The sequence below is a fragment of the Megalobrama amblycephala genome, linkage group LG16 (genome assembly GCF_018812025.1).
Source record: "Megalobrama amblycephala isolate DHTTF-2021 linkage group LG16, ASM1881202v1, whole genome shotgun sequence".
Lineage (NCBI taxonomy): Eukaryota > Metazoa > Chordata > Actinopteri > Cypriniformes > Xenocyprididae > Megalobrama > Megalobrama amblycephala.
Genome location: NC_063059.1, coordinates 23,855,896 through 23,876,974, shown reverse-complemented (window position 1 = coordinate 23,876,974; position 21,079 = coordinate 23,855,896). Strand labels below are relative to the sequence as shown.

The 21,079-nt window shown below is 38.0% G+C and overlaps 1 protein-coding gene across 1 annotated transcript in view; it reads right to left on the bottom strand.

Annotated features, from left to right (window-relative positions):
• LOC125248463 (unconventional myosin-XVIIIa-like) overlaps positions 1 to 21,079 on the bottom strand; it is a 119,156-nt gene that overhangs the window by 1,832 nt on the left and 96,245 nt on the right. The window contains 11 exon segments of the mRNA XM_048160352.1: positions 495 to 1,968; positions 2,768 to 2,890; positions 7,687 to 7,731; positions 8,420 to 8,559; positions 9,601 to 9,786; positions 10,751 to 10,888; positions 11,412 to 11,495; positions 12,598 to 12,714; positions 15,384 to 15,497; positions 15,589 to 15,735; positions 18,638 to 18,742. Of these exon segments, the coding sequence (XP_048016309.1) occupies positions 507 to 1,968; positions 2,768 to 2,890; positions 7,687 to 7,731; positions 8,420 to 8,559; positions 9,601 to 9,786; positions 10,751 to 10,888; positions 11,412 to 11,495; positions 12,598 to 12,714; positions 15,384 to 15,497; positions 15,589 to 15,735; positions 18,638 to 18,742 (2,661 nt within the window). The 3' untranslated portion in view covers positions 495 to 506.

Here is a 21,079-nt window from a genome sequence, read left to right as displayed (position 1 = left end):
AACCAGAGAAAGAATTACAAACTGACTTTAGCTGTACCACTGTTATATTGAGTTACTAAATAACAGTGAATGATAGAACAGTGGTTCTCACCCAGGGGGCCGGGGCCCACTAGGGGGTCATAGCTAACTTCTAGGGGGGCACCATAAAGTCTTAAAATTATTCAAATTTAGTTATTTTAACTTATTCTTTATGAAAATGGTTAAAAAATAAAGATATCAGAGTACAAAGTAACAGAGGTACATATCAACAAGATTGAAGGGCCTTCTAGTATTGTCTCAGACCAAGGGGGGCTTAGAGACAAAAAAGGTTGAGAAACACTGTTATAGCTACACAAATTACTGAAAAATGTGTGTGTGAGTAACAAAGTGAAAGAACACAGTATAAAGAAAATAATGTTAAAATGCAATTAAAGATATCGGACGGTACTGAGGTACTTTGAGGATTAGTTTAACACCATGCTTGTAGCATTCCTTCACCCCACACCAAGTATCACCTACTGCCATCTTTAGTCACTGTCAGGCCTGTACAGGTACTTCATCATAAGATTGTCTACTTTCTTCTTCCTCTTCTTCTCTTCTTTCTTAGACCGTGGTGGAGCTCCTTCAGAGGGACCTTCAGGCTCTAGCTCACCCTCAGAGCCTGAGGCCTGCCTGCCAGGGGCTTTCTTGATACTGCTGGAGCTTCTGTAAGAAATAGTGGACGCTCCTGAACTGGAATCCGACTCTGTGCTAGACTCAGACTCAGAGGATGAGGAGGAAGATGAAGACTCTTTCCTGGACTTCTTCTTGGATTTCTTGCCCTTCTTCTTGGAGCTCTTCTTCTTGCGGTTGTCGTCAGAGCTGTCGGAGCTGTCCGATTCGGAGCTGTGGCTTTTCTTCTTCTTCTTGCTCTTGCCCTTTTTGCTGTGGCTGCTGCGTGTGCTGAGTCTACTGCTGGAACGCATGAAGTCCACGGCTGAAGCCGAGCGGCGCAAGCTAGAGGAGCGTCCGCTGTCTCTGCCAGTCCTAGAGCTGCTGACGCTCTTCTTGTCATCCTCCACCTCGCCCGGCTTATCTTTCTCCGCTTCAGAGTCTTCCAAGCTGGTGCGCTTGAACTTAATGGGTTTGAAGCTTAATACTTCATTGATGGCAGCCTCCAGGTCAGGGTCCAGGTAGTTGCGGTGACTGACTGGCTTGACGTCTGAGACATCAGGCGGGCTGGAGTCAGTATTCCGGGCTTGCGGAGGCATGGAGAAGCTTCGGCCAGAGGTGGAGTGAGGGCTGTAAGCGCTGGAGCGAGCCTCGCTGAATGCTATGCTTCGGGCGTCATCATCCACGTCAAATTCACTGAGGCGACAGCTACGAGACAGTGACATGCGGGAGTCGGCACGGCTCATGCTGCCTGGGCTACGGCGGCTCAGGCTGGGGCTGACGGCTGAACCGTATTCACTCTGCCGATCATCGAGACGATGCATGCTCCGACGCCGACTTACCGAACTCATGCGACTCACGCTGGAAATAGCATCATCATCTAAGTCCATCGCAGTACGACAGGTGGAAACACGGCTCGGGGACACAACAGACTCTTTATCAAACTCAGACCAGCGGCTGTCCATGCCTTTCCTTGCCCGACTGGCCGCCTCCGAGTAGGCCTGAGAGATGACAGAACCCCGATCATCAAGATCATCTCCTGCCTTCCTCCAGGAGCTGACAGAGTAGGAGTCATCCTCAGCTTCCTGCTTGGCTTTATTCTTGCGGAAGGAAGAGAGGTCCTGGGAATCGGATTGTTCTTTGAGAGTGTTGAGGAGTGAACTCTCATCTCCCTTACCTCCTATGGAGTCCTTCATGTTGGAGCGTTTCCTGTAGCTGAGGGAACTCATAACAGATACAGGCCTGCTGGGTTCTAATTCTTTACCTTTGCCATTGTCTTTCCAATCTTTACCCTCTTCCCACTCTTTTCCCTCCTTTCCGTCAACATTTACAGCATATCTAGATGAAGGAGGGGCAGACGGGGTGTGCACAGCATAGAAAGACAAACAGATGGAGGGAGGAGAAGATAGAGATGGAAATATGAGAAAGAAAAAACGTGAATAAAAACTTATAAGATGACTGACACCCAAAAAGAGACACAACAGAAGATGTATATCTAAGCAGACAGGGCAGAATATAGATGAAAGTTGGATGTGACAGCAGGAAATACAAGGCTCTTAAGAAAGACTATAAAGCTGCTGCGATTCAAAATCAATAGTTAATCCATAAGCTCAGGTATCTATATATAAATTTAGACATTAAGATCCTTTTAGGCAAAAATATTCAGGTAATTGCACAAAAACTGGTATTGACATGGACTTTAATTCCCAGCAGGATGATTTATACTAGGAAGAGTGCGTCTTATAGATATGACTTAAATGATCAAAATGATTGAAATTATGACTCAAGCGTTCTTAAGGTTTTAAAGGCACAAGAACCAAACACTGAAATTAATAAACAGGAAAAAAGTGTCAACTGGTGGGAAGACCTATTCGTCTTCAGCAGTAAGGCAGAGGTAGGCATGCCAATTGGCCAGTGGGTATATCCATTAATCTGCCTGTGAAGCCGTTCCCTTTTATAGAAGCCTCTGTTATCAAACTGCTGACAATGGGGAGAAAAAGCTAGACAATACCAACAGAAAAGTCCCTCAGTGCTATCTAATTAGCTTTTCCAAACACCTTTTTCTTGCTTGCTAGATTGGGTTCGGGTTAAACCATTCTGTGGGGTAACAGAGAGAAATAAGGATTGCAGTACTGACCTTGAGCTCTTCAGACTACCATCATCTGACAGGTTCTTGGCAGAGCCCTTGTTTTTGGACAGCCATGACTTCACCCCGTCAACACGGTCCTCCACCTCAGAATCGGTATCGGAGGCGCCCTCGCTGTGCAAGAAGAGAGTGGATATCAACAAAACGAACAAGCCGAATATGTACATAAATAGTGTTAGTAGGAGGAACACAGAGTTTTACAGTGGAGACACAACAGTACAGATGCATGCGCCCGATCGCTAGTAACCTGGAAAAGGGCTCTGTGTTAGTAAGTCGGACTCATAGTCCAACAACATCCTGCAGCAGGCTGGCTCTGTATAATGTGCAAGGCATCCAAAAGGGTGAGGTCAGTACAACTCCAAGCCAAACCAGAAGAAAGGAGAGCATTGAAAAGAGAAAACCATTCAGACTGTAGCTAAGCAGACAATAGCTCTGTTCCAAAAACCTAGGTGGCTGCATTTTGAGGGACCATCGACACATTTACAATCTTACAAGTATTGCAAAAGGCAATCCCACAATGCATTGAGAAAAGCTCATAAATACATTTCATTAAAAGCTGAAAAGTATTTAAACATTATTTACCCTTAATTTGTTTGCTATGTATTTTTTATGCTAATTAGACTATCACTCTGTTAGCTTAGCAATAGGCTAAGACCAAATTCTATTAAAATCAACCGCAAGACGAATATGTTGGTTAAAGTTGCCAATGTAATGCACACCAAATCAGTAATTGATGAAACTGTACAATGGTTATGATGTTGTCTAAGGCGAAAGCTGCCAGTGCTCAGTAATCTTTTATCATAAAAATACTGTGATTTATAGAATTATATTCTATATTATATAGAAATAGGAATTATAGGTAGTGGAAAGCTTGTGAAAGATCCTCCTTAACAAAAGAAAATACTTAAGGCTAATTTAGCCTTTGACTACCATGTTAAAGGACTTAATGAAGGAACGGGCCATTTTGGGACTGTAATAACTTGGCTCACCATTCTAGCAATACCATGCATCTCTGGATACAAATGGGTTTGGTGGGGAAGTGTTGAGCTGTCAATAAGAAAGAGTAAACACAGGCCGAACGTCCCTGGGAGCAGATGCATTAACACCTCACACAGAAAGCAGCGCTGTGAATCCCAGTCTGTTTGCTCATTTCTCTGGAGCAGATAAAACCATTGAATTTATGTTTGGTGGGATTTGCAAGTCAATGCTTCCCTGCTTCTTTAGATTAGTCTTATCCTTCACTTATCGCATAACACACTGCACTGAATAACTATGAATTGCCCTTCATGGACCTAGAGAGCTAAAACACACTGAATATGCACAAACAGAAGACATTTAGAGAAGATTTTGTGATGGCAGATTAAGAAATATGCCTTATTCTCAATTTTGTTTCAATTTAAATTTTAATAATAATTGTTATTGTCCTCCAGCACAGCAGGAGTCAAATATCTCCCACTGAAATTATACAACATACAGTAGCTCATTATCCCATGCATAGAGAGAAGGTTAACTCCGAAGCAGCAGCTGCTTTTCTCTGACATTAGAGTTCCGGTCTGCTTAGCTCTCCATTTGTGGTATTATGCATATGAGAATATTATATATGCATGGACCCACGAGATAGCACAGATGTCACTAAACACTAACTGTTCGCTCGCAGTCAGGGTGCTGGAGAAGGTCTAAAGCAGAAGATCTGATACACTAAAGTGAATACACTCGGGGAAAAAAGAATTTGTTGTCTGACGATATGGGTAGGCAACTTACGAGTGTCAGAGAGAGTATTTCTTTAAGAGCCCTTTTGGCTCTTGTGTAAGCCCCAGTGCCCTGGAGGTAAACTGAGGTGAGAACGTTGTGTGAATAAGCCTTGAGCTTTGCTAGCCGGCCCATCGCTAAACAGTGGGACAGCAGGGTCTTTGTAATGAAGCGCTAATGCAAAATGTCACACACAATTTATGTCCTTGACCATATACCATTAGTTAAGCTGCACCTAAGCCCAGGGGAACAAACAAACAACACAGTAAGAGAGGAGAGACATTAATTGTCTGTGACAACATGCCTCCATTGGCTGTACATCTCTGTTACAGGCTATTACATTTATCATTAGCACCTACAGAACTCTCTCAACCCCTCTATTTTCCTCCCTAGTCTCTGTCTCTTACACTGTTTTCTCACTCTATTCCCATTCGCTCTTCCTGACCCTTAAATGGGCAAATTTGGACAACAGTTTCTTGGCTTTGTCTCTGACTATTTCTTTACTAATTTAAGAGAAATTATAGAAAAACTCTAGACACGTTTAAAATCTTTAGGATGAAAATAGAAAAAAAAGGAATAGATGAAAATGAAAATTACAGTTATTATTTAGCCTCATATGATTCCAAACAAAATGACTTTCTTTGTGTTTCAACCGCAGAAAGACGTCAATAAAACAGCTTGTGAACAATGTCACGTCACATTTACCTCAGGAATGTTTTCCAATGTTCACAGTTCCTTAGCTATCTATACATAAAAAAGACTAGAGGGGAGCTTATTTACTGTTAATTATATGTCATGTAATAAATTTCACATTAAGACAATGAGTGCTTATGAAAACTACCTTATGTGATACTAAGTTTTATACAAACATTTCAGTTTTTATTTGAGTGTGATTATTATATCTAAAAGTAAGCAGCAGCAGAATATAATACCTCTGTTGTTAATTGTAACCTCTAATATTGTAGTGTACCAAATGAGAGGGTTCCCTGTATAGTTTGCAACATTATTTGGGAGAGATTTTTTTTTTCCTTAAAAAAAAAATCGGTATCGGCCGATATCATTCTGAATAATCGGCAGAGAAATTTAGTATCAGTGCATCTCTAAATTAATCACTTAATGATACAATTTTTAAAACGACTGAGAGCTCTACTTGAAAATATATTAATAAACAAATGTAACAAAAAAATAATAAAATAAAAAAAATCCCTTCATGCTAAATTCCCCTTTGCATTCAAGTCTGACCTCTATCTACACCAGGGTTATCTAAAACTATTTATTAAAATTCTATTATTATTATTAAAACTATTAAAAACATTTTTTGTTCACTGAAATACAGCTGAAATAAAATATAAATATTAAATGAAAAACAAACTAAACGAAATGTGGAATGTTACAATAATAAAACAAAAATAATCTAAAAATATAAAATTAAAATAAAACTGAAAATATAAAACTAAAAGCTAATTCTAAACATTTAATAAAACTATAATAGCTAATTATAGTTTTATTAAATGTTTAGAATTTAATAGAATAGAATATAATAGCTATTATAGTTTTATTAAATGTTTAGAATTAGCTTTTAGTTTTATATTTTCAGTTTTTATTTTAATTCTAATTTAGTCTAATTCTAGTTTAATTCTAAACATTTAATAAAACTATAATAGTATATAAATAATACTAAAATAACACGGACACACAAAAAGCCTCTTATTTAGTTAAAATACCCTGCACATTATACTATATCAATGTTTTATACTCTGTTTATGTTTAATGACACTTACAGTTAGTCACACAAAACTTTCCTATCACTGATTAACCAGAAAATCTTCATAAATATTTCAAATCATTCATGATGTATTGTAAACAAAGTTTTAAAATGATGTCACTGAATAAAATATACAAGTTAATGCTCATGATAGGGAATGTGGAACAACTCTCCTAATTATAGCTCATTTCAAAATATCTGCTCTCCTCATTTGTCATTTGTTATGCCCTGTCAATTCTCTCATTTGCTCTGGGAAAATCAGAATAATAGGTTCTCTACTAATGTTTTCCACTAAGGTTTGTATTTAGCTAACAATCCTCTTTCAGCCGGTCTCATTTTCAATAATGCAACATGAACTCCCTAATAAAATGATCCGGAATGAGCCAGAAGGGTCAACATCCCTGCGTGAACCCAAACAAACATTTCTGGAACGGCATGTCCATCTAAACCTGATAAGCAATGCACAGACTGTCCATTAGCTTTTAATACTTTCTCACATGATGTAATAAGTGGTGCTTAAGGCTTAAGGGTTTTTAGAACTGGAAAACGCTTTAAGTGGTGTACAGTGCAGACCAAGGACTATTGACAGGGGAATGAAATGGCTCGACGCCAAGGGCTGGTACTTTGTTGTAGGCCGTTGCCAGATGAGTTGGGGGGCTTTTTGTAGGACACTTGAGGGTTATTCATTATTTAGCCCTCGTGGTTGAAAGATTGATGAGGAACACGCCTTTCTTTCCTGCCTTAAGAGGCTGCTAAGTCCCAAGAACAGAAGTGTGAATTATTCAAAAGAGTGAGAGAGAACGAGAGGTAAAGGAAGGCTGAGAAGGGGGGAGGGCCGAGCAACCCCCTCGCAGATGTTTGTACAAGGCCCTGCAGCAGCCAACAAGTCTGCGTATGGCACCTTCTGGCTCTCGAGTTAGACAGCCAGGGGATCGCCGTGGTCTGGACCCTGTGGACATGTAACTACACCTGACCTGCACTCAGAATGGTTCTTACCAGTCACTGGACACCAGTCTCACAGGTGACGCGTGAAGTATCCAAAGGTTCAGTGTTACAAAGCAGGGGGTCAGGTTGGGGGAAATCGCCTCTGGGGAGGGTAAATGATTGGGAACCATGCTTGGCTTGGAAAAAGCATGCAGTTTGTAGTATGCATACATTATGAGACATCGTGCATAAAAATGAGAAAACTAAATCCGTGATGTTAGTTGTCATGCCCGGAAGTGTGATGCAGTATCAACATGATGCTTCCCGTCTTTTCTTGAGTCGAAATCGAGATTTACAATACAGAATATTAACTGTTCTGTATTACATTTCTCAAAAATGACTGCATGTATACTGCATCATCTTCCTATGAGGGCAAAATATGTTAACTTAAGATCAAACTTTAACTCCTCACAGCTTGTTCTTTCGTTTCTGATACTTAGTCACCATGTCTTGTAAACTGGAGATGGGAGGGGAATGAAACACATAAAAAAACAAGAAGCAGAAATAAGTGCATTTCAAAAGGAAATTAAATAAACATGAAAACAATGGCTGTAAGATAAATAAAATAAAAACAAGAAGTCATGGTCTTGTAAAAAAAAAAAAAAAAAAAAACCCAGCATGTATATTGAATATTTATCATGTCTAGTGTAAAAGGTTTCTAGAGCTACATATTCCTCAAGATGTTTACCCAGAATGCTGACCTTTTTCTAACTTCCGCTCCGCGAAACCTTACGAAGCACTATTTACTGTTATTAGAATGACTGGAATTCTTCCACGCACATAAGCAAGCAAATAAACTCCGCTCTGCGCAGTAAGGTGCGGGTCACTAAGAGAAGCAGAGCGATGCGGAATGAGGCTGAACGAAGATGACTTCCTCTGACAGATGAGACCAAGTACATAAAAAAAGGAGCTCCAAATTATGTGCGGCAGTTTTCAAGGCATAAATATTTAAGAGAGTGTGAATAAGAGATGACTGAGACTGAGACTGGCTCACTGATTGCCATCTCCAAAAGCTCAGTGAACAGCGCATTCATCCATATAGTGTCTTCTCTCTCTTTCTAACTCTTTTTTTACTCACTTATGCACATGGATAAGCTCTCCTGAGGATGCATTAAATAAAGAGTCCTCAGAGCAGCAAGTGTTACCTGTTGATGAGATCCTCATTGTCATCACTCTCCATCTCATCCTCGATAGCAGCCTGGAGGTCTCCGATCCTCTTGAAGGCCAGCTTGAGATCCGCCTGGAGACTCTGGTTGGCTGCTTCCAAACTCTCAATATCCATTTCCTAAAGAGAGAGGGTTACATTTACAGCCTAACTAAGGAGGTACTCATTTCTTTTTTTTTTTTCTTTTTTCTGCATTTAGATTACCTTTGCTACCATCATCTAATGCTCACTTAAAGTTAATATTAAAAACATTATTAATTTGATAACACTGTTAAATGTAATCTTCAGTAAATCTCAAATGAATATCCTTTTTTTTTCCATAATATGCTGTACATTATAATGTTGAAATGCTTTGTTTTTTTTTTGAGTTTTAATATGGACAATTTATTGGTTTTTGGGAACAAAATTAGTCTCTTTTAGCCAGAATTTCAATATTACTGCATCCTTAGTATATAGTGATATATCATATTTATATTTATTTTGTAACTGACTCTTCTTTAAAGAAGATTCAACTTTGAAAAAATAGACCAAATTTATCAGAATATGATGCTTTGTGCATAGGTTCCCTTATTTTATATGACTGAATTTATGAAATAAAATTCTGGATTCACCAGCTATGGTGGCCATGGGCAAAAAAGTTCACTTTTGACCCTGATCCTTGAGGTCAGGAACTAACGAACTCGGTAGTCCTATTCATTCCAATGGGGTTTAGGTCTGGGCTTTATGAAGGCCGATCAATTTCTTTCTTATCTGACTTATGAACCTCATGTCATGTTGGAAGAAAAAAGAAAAAGAAAAAAAGAGCCCTCCTAAAACTGATGCCAAAATGTGGCACCCAATTTTTTAGAATGTCATTGTTTGCTGTAATATTAAGAGGTTTAATCAAACCAGTTAATAAGAAGGGGGTGAAATATGAAAAAAAAAAAAAAAAAAAAAAAAAATTGCCATAGGAAGTCAATAGGCTTCAATATTGTTTTGTTCCCAATGATCTTCAAAATTGATTCTTTTATGTTCCGCAGAATAAAGTAAGTCAAACCCGTTTTAAATGACACGAGTCACTGATGACAACTATGATAACTTTCATTTTTGGGTGCACTATCCCTTTAAGACACTCGAGAATGAGAACATCAGTGAAGCAGAACAGTAGATCAGGCCCCTCACCAGCTCGTGTTTCTTGCGGCTGGCTTCCGCTTCCTTCTTGGCCAGCTCGGCCATCTCCTCCTTGATGTCTCGAATCTGCCTGAGGAGACGCTTGTTCTGCTCTTTCTCCCGGTTCTCGCTGGCACTGCGTTGGTCTCGTTCCTCAGTCAACTTTTCAAGATTCTCTTTCAGCCTCGCTACAAGACTCTGAAGAAGATGCAATCATTTATTTACCACATATATGCAGCAATAACATGCACTATTGCTTAAATGTTTCTGAACCCACTGTGGTTGTTTACCACATCCAGCAAGTCTAGCTCTGAAATATGCAAGATTGTCAAGCTATGCATATGGTGTGAAACTCCAAATAACTTCCATAGCAACTTTTCTGTGATTTTCACACCGAAGGTGGGCTGCACTGGCATGGAAACACAGAAATAACTACATATTAGGAAAACAGAGATTCTTTACAGCTACGGATGGGCATGGTTTACACAAGCTGCCCCTGGAGATAACATTGCCCAAGCCTGCAATGAATTATACGATCAACAAATCAGTAATAATAGCGCTTTTCAAAGATCCTCTGTTGACAGATTTTGCTGTGGGCGCAGCAGACGTTTGTAATTCGTGCAGAGTGCCAATTGTAATTCTGCAGGTGAGCAGGGGCACCCAACAGAAATGAACGATGAAGAGGACTGGCTGCTGGAAAATGTCACTTAAGGAGCAAAAAATCCATCAAATCAAACAAAACAAAACACTGAAATAATGTGCATTAGAGAAAACACATTTTAATTATACTAGCAGTGTACAATGCAAAAACAGATGACCTGCTGCCTTCAGCAACAAAATATATCAGACATGAAATGAAATGTAGATTTTCACTCTAAAAGGGGGACTGACACTGTCAATTCGAAAACACAGAGAGGGGACATAAATAATCCACATTCAATTTGAAGTGCCTTTTTTTTTTTTTTTTCGTAGAGAATTGTAAAACACATCCAGTACAAGGGTTAAAGGTCTATAAAGCGATGCGCCAATGGGGAAAGGCCTGGTGGGTGTGTAGATTAATTTCATCCTTATCTGACACTTCAATGCCTGCGCACTGACCTTTTGACACTTCCAGCACCCAACCTACACAGCCCACATAAACACACGCATCCTGCCAACTCACCTCCAAGCGTTTGACCTGTGTCTTCTCGAACTCCAGCTTGGTCTCCAGCTCACGGATCTTGGCCTCCTGCCGGCTGACCAGAGACTTGTCCACCATGGACTGCTCTTGGAACTCTAGCTGACTCTGCAGGGCCGTGAGCTGCCAAACACACACATACAGAAAGAGAATTCACACACATACACTGAGAAAAACAAAAGCAATCTGTATTTTACTGAAATACTAATTTTAACAGCTGGATAAAACTATTATATGCTAAGAAAAAGCCCCTCACCACCACGGGGTGTCTTTAACAAAGCCTACCTGGTTTATCAACCTTTCAACTAGCACTGCCGCTTTACATTGAGTGATAAGTCAAACCTAGTTTAGACCAGTATAGAGGTTCTGATACTTACTCAATTACACAGGTCTCAAATCCATTATTTAAATCTCATCACCATGTCTTTGAAATTCTCTTCTCCGTTTCTGTACACGGCCACAGTCGTTTCAAAGAGTGAATATATTTTGTGCTAAGAATAACAATGTGTTTTCTGAATACACAGGTGGCCGGATAGAGTTCTTGAGCAAATTACTCAACTTTGAATTTTGTGAGGGGGAAAGCAACTGTTCCCTACAGTATGGGATTTGGGAAATTTGCAAAAGAGTGTGTAAAGTGTGAATTCACCTTCTCCTGGACGTCCTGTTTCTCCTTCATGGCCTCCTCCAGCTGGGCTTGCAGGTCACTGATCTGGGCCAGGTTCTGTGAGGACTGTACAAGAACACACCACAGAGTGGTCAGAGTCTTCTACACAGACATCTAAACCTGAACAAAACGTATGTAAAAATTTTCTGTATGTATGAAATATTCAAATGACTCCAAATATTCCAAATATGAAATATTCAAAATTCACCAAAAAAAACCTAATATTCTATTTCAATTTGTAAAAAGGCGGACATCCAGTATTTCAAAAAAATCTGCAAAATAGTGTATTATCCTTCATTTAAATGGTGCATACTGTCCTACTAAAAAACCAGCATGCAGTGCACAGTGGAAGTGGGAAATATGCATGATGGCATGTTATTTTGGTGATATATCTTACAGCACATTGCAAACCATTTAGCTGCTTACAGACAAGCAATCTTATGGTCTGTTAATGACATCTCACAAAAAATGTCACTAATAAATGGCATGTTAACAGAAGCATAAGTGAAATGGAGCCTCAAATGAAATCTGAATGCCTCTAGTATGAATGTGACTGCATTTTAAAACCTGATATACCCATAAATGAACCAGATGCTGGTGAAGTAAACCCAAGGGAACAGGGCTGTTCCATTGGAAAGGATCTGTTTACTTAGAATCTGTGGAGACACATCACTCATCTCTACTTTGCTGCCATAGCAGCATGCGGTGTTTAAAACACTCTTAATGACAAATCAACCCACACACTCAAATAAATGACAATCGCTCCAGTAATACTTTCCCACTGGCACGAACGACCAATCAAAGGCAGAAATACAAAGTGGTCCATCTGCACACACTAAATGACGCTGGAGATTTGATTTGCATGATGAAAGTATGTCGCTGAGAAACGGCAATAAATCATACTAGAAAATGTCAGATATGTTGGAATGATGTAGCATGCAATACGCTCAGTGTCAAAAAATAAATAATCGAAAAGGACAACACAACTGTGAACAAAAGTATTTATATGCATGTGTGTGTTTTAAATGACATTCATATTGGACTTCCATGATACAAATAACAAAAACATTTAAATGTACAGGTACAGACACATCTGTTCTGTGTGTGTGATGATGAGAGAAAGGCTCTGTACATCTCTCTGACAGGCATGAGTGCTGGAGAGGGTTACCTGGGCAACAGCAGCTTTGTGTTTCTTCATGAGTTCATTCATGTCCTCCTGGTCCTCCTCCATGCGAGACTGCAGGTCATTCTTCTCCCTCTGCAAACGACTCAGCTGTTCCTCAAGCTGCATGGGGATCAAAGAATAGAATATGACAAAAACAAATAAGACTGCAAATTTAAAAAAAAAAAATGCCTGAGAAATACAATTGAAAAATACAAAAGAACAACTCTTGATAGAAATTCTTGACATGTTGGTAAGTTCACATATATTTTCAAGTTAACATGCTGTTCACAACCCATTTTACTTTCGTAATACAATGCACTTCTGGGGATATTCAGGTTAAAAACAAATGTAGGATGTGTCTTGTGTTCATGCATCAGGAACTGATTGAGTCATGCACAATAAGACCAAAAATGTGTTTTAGTAAATAAACAATTAAATAAATAATGATTCAATAATTATTTAGGTTAATGGACCATTTTCACAGATTATGATGATGCGTTTCTAACTTATCAATATCGCAAATATAGTAACGTTTTTTCAACGGCTGAGGGAGTGACGGCAAATTTGACATCTTTCTCTCTTTATTTTTTTCTCTCTTTTGGGAAGCCGTCAACTCAGATTTTTTCCTTTTGCTATTGAAGCAAATGGAAAGACAGACAGTCAGACTCAAACCTGTGACCCCTGCATGAACACCACAGCTAAACATGTCAGGAACACGTGCTCCTAACCACTCCGACTTCAGCTCTCATTTTCAGTCTGAAACTGAAAGCCCGTCTCCTTCTAATTCCTTAAAGAGATAATTTTCCTGTCACCCTGTCACTAAACAGTAGCTGCTTGCATTGTATAAATCCCTGAGAACACAGCACAGTCTCCCAATTAGAGATGAACACTTCACTGCCTGCTCTGTCAAACAGTATCAGAGGTCTAATTCTATTCAATAATAATTACCTCAACAATACAGGCAGCTAATCTCCGAGGAGTAACTTTCAAATGTGTAAGTATAAGCAAAAAATGTAGACATCACACATAACTAATGAATTAGTGAGCATAAAAGCAGGAAATTAAATGATTTTGTAAAAACATCCTCATGAAGGCAGCTTGCATTTTCTTTCACACTCCCTCTCTTTCAAAAATAAATGCAAATAAATTAATATTAAGGGGGTTATATTCAACAATTTTTACTTTTTTCCATGATACTGTATGCACCAAAAACAAGTCACCCTCTCTGACCCAAAACAGGTTTCTGCTGTATCTTTAAGAGTTCTATATGTAAATGACTTCTATTTTGATTGGTTAATCACTCTGAACCTGAAAATTACCTAAGCTGTATGTACACTACCATTCAAAAGTTTGGAATCAGTAAGACAGAAGTAAGATAAAAGTAATTTTATTCAGCAAGGACACATTAAATTGACCAAAAGTGAGAGTTAATTAATGTAGAATGTTTATATTATAAGTTATAATATAATAATATAATATATACAGTATAATATTACTGCTTTAACTGTATTTTTGATCAAATAAATGCAGCCTTGGTAAAAAAACAAAAACAATATAATCTTACAGATCCCAAACTTTGGAACGGTAGTAGTGTAAATTGTTTGTGGTCATATTATAATATGCTTGTGCAGTAACACTTTAGTAAAGGGAACACATATTCACTATTAACTATGACTTTTCCCTCAATACACTCCTAATTTACTGCTTATTAATAGTTAGTAAGGTAATTGTTAAGTTCAGGTATTGGGTAGGATTAAGAATGTAGAATAAGGTCATGCAGAATAAGGCATTAATATGTGCTTTATAAGTACTAATAAACAGCCAATATTCTAGTAATATGCACACTAATAAGCAACTAGTTGAAAACATAAAATAAAGTGTTACCGCCTGTGCTTCTCAATAACCCATTTTTCAAGTTTTCATAAATGATCTACATGGACTGGCTTTGCAGAAATACAAATGAAATGAAAACCCGTTTTTAATTATACGTTAACACTAGACACTGATATTCCCTATTTTCTGTACAGTTCCATTCCACACCTTTAAATGCTGTCTGGCAGGTGTATTGTATCAAACCAATGAGTCACCTTCAAATCCTCTAGTGGAAATCCATGATCTCCTGGGAGGGAGGGTGGGGGTGACAGACAGACCTGAAGCTAATCAGACGGTGATCATGACCAGACCATTTATCATGGTCTTGCTAATCAATGACAATATTCAGAAGAGAGACAGTTTTAGCAATAGCCACAAAAACACTCGACTGCACCAAAACAAAGCTTCAGCGCTGCTGCGGCTTTATAGAAAATTAAAATGTTCACTGCACCCTTCTGTCAGAGTGTCTCTTGCTCCAGAGAGCTGAGCAAATATGACAGGCGGCGATGACAAAAAAAGAAAACAATATGGAGACAGCGTCAGGGGAACAGCATCTGTAGAATTTGGCTGCATCCGTCGCTTCTGATATCGCTTCATAATACGCTACAGTGAGGACACAATTACACAATTTTCTCCACTCTCAAATAATACTGAATCAATGACAGAATTATTAAAGTGTAATGTATTTCATAGCGATACATCCTGTTCAAATTAGAGCCGGGATCGGAAACGTGCCATTATGGGCGGAAATCATTTCCCCGTGGTAAATAATTGAAATGACATCCTGGCTGCCACCTGTGGTGGATGAAGACAGGTGGTGTCTGTGTCCATGCATGCCTCTGACTCTAATGTAAATGAAGTAAGAACAAAAAAAAAAATTCAGGAGTTGTTCTTTTTCCTAACACAGACAGACTTACCGTCTGCTTGGATTTGGATATGTCGTCCATTTGGACATGGAGGTCCTCGATCTCTACTTCCATTGACTTTCGTGCTTTGACTGCAGTAGCACATGTGAACTCTGATTCCTCGAGCTGTGATGAGCACACATACAAACACACGTTTACTACTGGACCTCATGTATGATGTGTTATCTACAGAGGCCAGGGGAGCTGGGAAACAGACCTGGTTTTTGAGCTGAGCGATCTCTCTCTTGCTGGGAGCGTTGTTCTTCAGGTGATCCAGCATGATCTGGGCATCAGCCAGCAAGGCCTTTGTGCGCTTCAGGTCCTTCCTCAGACGTTTCTCTGTCTCCACATCTCTGTGACTCACCTGAAAACACCAAAGATGGTTTATATTCTCTTTAAATCAATAGCCTTTAGTTTACGTCATGAACGTTATTTTCCATCATTATTTGCTGCTTGCATCTGTTAGTCTGTTGCATTTGGTATTTTGACATTTTCATTACAAGAGACATTTGATTTTATTTAAAAAAAAAAAAAAAAATTGGATGTACTCAAAAAGAGTTGAAATAAAGTCATTAGCCTTTTTGGTCCGTGATTCACAGAAAGATGTTAAATGTCCAAAGATGTTTTAATGTCCAAAAATGTCAATGTTTTTGAAATAAATCTTTTATGCTCACCAAGGCTGCATTTATTTGTCTGAAAACACAGTAAAAACTTGAAAATTTGAAAATATTATTGAAATTTAAAATAACTGATTCTTTCTATTCAGATGCATTGAACAGTATTCAATTCATAAAAGTATTCAATTCTTACAGACCCCAAACTTTTGAATGGTAGTGTGCCTGCTAAAAGGAACACACGCGTACATGACTAAAAGCTACAAAACATTACATTTTGAGTCTTTAAACACATTTTGACAAAAGGGTCTGTCAAATATCAACAACTGAATTGCTGACTACAATAAAACAAAACAAAAAAGTACAAAAAAATCTGCATCACTTATGCAATACAGTACACATTTAAAAGGTACAATATGTAAGATTTTTGGATTAAAATATTCAAAAACCACAAGAACAATGTTATATATTTTGTTGACTTGTGTACTTATATTATCCCAAATGTTTCTAAGAATGTTTAAATCCAGAGAAATAAGCAATTTTAACCGTCTATCAATGACATCATACCAGCGTTACCCTCAACTTTTATTTTGTAGAAACCATGGAAACCCCAAAGACACTTTAAAGGTGCCATCGAACGTTTTTTTACAAGATGTAATATAAGTCTAAGGTGTCCCCTGAATGTGTCTGTGAAGTTTCAGCTCAAAATACCCCATAGATTTTTTTTTTTTAAATCATTTTTTTAACTGCCTATTTTGGGGCATAATTAGAAATGCGCCGATTCAGGGCTGCTGCCCCTTTAAATGCTCACGCTCTCCGCCCCCCCAGAGCTCTCGACTCTATCATTGCATAAACAAAGTTTACACAGCTAATATAACCCTCAAAATGGATTTTTACAAAGTGTTCGTCATGCAACATGTCTAATCGCGCAAGTACAGTATTTATTTGGATGTTTACATTTGATTCTGAATGAGTTTGAGGCTATGCTCCGTGGCTAAAGCTAACATTACACACTGTTGGAGAGATTTATAAAGAATGAAGTTGTGTTTATGAATTATACAGACTGCAAGTGTTTAAAAATGAAAATAGCGACGGCTCTTGTCTCCGTGAATACAGTAATAAACGATGGTAACTTTAACCAAATTTAACAGTACATTAGCAACATGCTAACGAAACATTTAGAAAGACAATTTACAAATATCACTAAAAATATCATGATATCATGGATCATGTCAGTTATTATTGCTCCATCTGCCATTTTTCGCTATTGTTCTTGCTTGCTTACCTAGTCTGATGATTCAGCTGTGCACAGATCCAGACGTTAATACTGGCTGCCCTTGTCTAATGCTTTGAACATGAGCTGGCATATGCAAATATTGGGGGCGTACATATTAATGATCCCGACTGTTACGTAACAGTCGGTGTTATGTTGAGATTCGCCTGTTCTTCGGAGGTCTTTTAAACAAATGAGATTTATATAAGAAGGAGGAAGCAATGGAGTTTGAGACTCACTGTATGTCATTTCCATGTACTGAACTCCTGTTATTCAACTATGCCGAGGTAAATTCAATTTTCAATTCGATGGCACCTTTAATATATTATCCCCCGGTTTCACAGACAAGGCTTAAGCTAGTCCAAGACTAAAATTAATTTTTGAGCTGTTTTAACTGAAAGTGACTTGCACTGACATATCTTAAAATTTGCCAGTGCCATTGTTTTGTCTCAAGATGCACACCAGTATTGTTTTTTTTTCTAGTGAACGTTTATAAAAGTACGTAAATGCCTTAATTGAACTAAGGCCTAATCCTGGCTTAGTCTAAGCCCTGTTTGTGAAACCGGGCCTTCGTGTTTTATTAGCTCAACACAGTCTTATTATAAATCTTGTTTTCAACTGTTAGGGCTGATATATCGATGGATCACGCGCATTTCGTCATTCACTGCCATCACCTGCTTTCAAATGGAGCCATTTAACAAAACTAATAAGCCACGATTGTTCATTATCGAAGGCGATATCTGCGATATGAACGTGAATTGCGTGGCTTACAGTGAAACGGCTCTGTCAGTTAAATGGCGCTATGAAAGCAGGTATGGAGATTTACCGGTAATCAGGGAACCGGCTTTTGACGAAATGCGCGTGAGAATTGATTTCGCCCACTGCGAGTATCATGTTTTACCATGTCTAATACTGATCTAGCTTACTGCAGTGTGCAAAAAGTGTCTCGTAGTAGCCACCGAGCAAACGCAGCGTAGCACTATAACAACTTTCGACACACAAATGTATTTTTGGCTGCATCCGTCTCTTCTGATATCGCTTCATAATTTCTGCTCGCACAGCACCCGGCCCTGCTCTGCTTCATACTACAGTAAAATTAATAAATCTCATCCGTGAACAGGATTTCTGCCCAAGTCCCATCCAGATTCTTTTCCACCGGCTGTAGACGTGAAGACAACACCTCCCATGATTCGGTGAAATCAAAGTGTCATCAAGCTACGCGTTTGTTTTGAATAAGCAACCTCTAGCAGTGAAAACTTTTACATTTTAATTTGATTATTAATAAAAAAGTAATAATTCAAAAGTCATTTCATACAGCATATATTAAATCATATTTCAAACCTTAACTAGTTATATAGCAAGTTTCATGAGTGCTGTACCTGCTCCTGGGCACTCATCAGCTTGGCTTCCAGGTCTCTCCTCTCCCGTAAGACCTTCTGCTTGTCTTCATATTCCTCCTCCAGCTGCACCTCCATTTGCTTGAGCTGCTCACACACACAAAACATAACAGAACATCATGGAGGGCTCTGTGAAGTAGGTTTGCCCCGAAGAGTCAATCCAATTATATAGCATCATTCCAGACATATAAACACATTCCCTAAATGTGTCTTTAGATGCTTCTGAGCACCTTCAAGTGTCAATCAAGGGACTCGGTCGTGAGAAAGAAGGGTAATTATAGGATGCACTGTACTGGCAGCTTGATTGGTTAAGTGGAGAGGAGGGAAAGGTGAAATATACGTGACGAAAATAAAATAGGCCCATGAATTATACATCAAAACAAAACTCAATGAGTTCAGCTTATCTGCACCTCCATGGCAAAGACACTCCACAAATGCGAAGTCGCTATCTGCAACAAGAGCTGCGCGCTGAACAACGCAGAATGAAAATTCTTATTCAACACATGGCAGAATATGTCTTGTTTATTTATGTTGTACAGGAAGCGATGCGAGTTCTGCATAAGAACTGAACATCAGCAATTAAAATGTTATAAATTGAACACATTTGAAGTTCTGAAACCAGTTGTAAAGTATTCTGAGCATGTTGTTCTGAGTGGCATTAGCTGGTGACTATTTAAAGTGAAATATTGTTCTGACTGAACGTGTATGGGAGCTTAACAAGGCCATGCAATTTTTTTCTGTCTTGGTTTGTCATAATTGCCATAAAAAGATTTTTCTGAGATATCTTTTTAGTGATCTAAACATAACAAAAGTTGTTTTGTCAAGATTTTGACTCAATGGCTGCTTTACATTAATGCTATTACAATAAAATAATTTGATTTATTTATTTTTTTTATTAATAATAGTAATTAGTGGTTAAACGGATCGTTGTTGATCCGTGATCCGTACAGACCAAGCCCCATTGTTCGGTACGCATGTGATTCGCGGATCAATTGCAAGTTTAACTGCAATAGAGTGAAAGGTTATCATTTGCACGTGGTTTGTCTTGCTAGTTTACACATTAAATTGATATAAAACCATTCCAGTGCTAGAAGAGGCAAAAGAGGATTTAATTCGGTAGGCTATCGCACGCCACGCTGTTATCGGTGCGCACAGACACAGAAAGAAGCGCGTTTCAGATAGCTCACGAACTCCAAATTGATTTCTCTTTCGTGTCCTCAATGCACTTGGATGGACACATACACACATTATGTCAGTCAAAATACCTCTCTCGACAAGTATTCTCGTAAACACATTCGGTTATGTCTTAAGTGAACGAGGTGAGAATTCGGATGTGTATCTATCGGATGTGTGCGTGCATGGGGTCTTACTCTTAAAGTGACAGCAACCTATAAATACCTGCTGTTGTCGGTCATGTAAATCAAACAACAAAACACAGCTTTAACAAAGATTAATCTATACAAAATGTATACAGTGAACAGTGTCATTTTACATTTAATTATTACATTTCTGTACACAAAAATTAATATTAGTTAGACCTTATATTTATTTGTAACTATGCTGTATTTATCTATTCTTGTAATTGGTGTGCAGTATTTGTTCTTTTTACAGTCTGTTCTCACTTGCCTTTAATAATGTATTAGTTAGGCTAGTAGTTTCTGCTGTGGTATCGGAGTAGTTAAAGTGGGCTAAGTAATAAATGCAAAGTTACCCCCCACCCCCCAATTTTTTTTTTTTTTTTTGGTGCTGATCTGAAAAATGATCCGATCCGTGACCTAATAACAGTGATATGAGCCGAACCGTGATTTTTTGTGATCCGTTAAACCACTAATAGTAATGCATTATTTTACGGTGTACAATGTATGTTATTTCTCTACATACCTAAATTTATTGTATTATAAGATTAATTATAATGTATTATAATTAATATTAATGTATACTTATATTACCTATCAATAATATTAATTAATAATAATACAAATATTTTTGTAATACTATTTTAAGAGGTAATATCCTCACTGTGCATTTTTTGTAGAGCTGCTAGTAAATAAAAAAAAAAGATTAATAATAGTAATAATAATAATTTACAATAATATTTACAAGCAGCTCTACAAAATAATTGCACATTAAGGATATTAGCTAATTAGTATTATTCAGCATTTACATAATAACAGAGACCATAATATGAAACCGGACCAAAATTCGAGAGAAAGAGAAAGAGAAAGAGAAAGAACAACAAAAGAATGAATGCTTTATATATATATATATATATATATATATATATATATATATATATATATATATATATATATATATATATATATATATATATATATATATATATATATATATTAAAAAATTAGTGTGAAATAATGAAAATATCATACAAAGATGCTAATATGCCAAAGGTTGCATTGACTATTG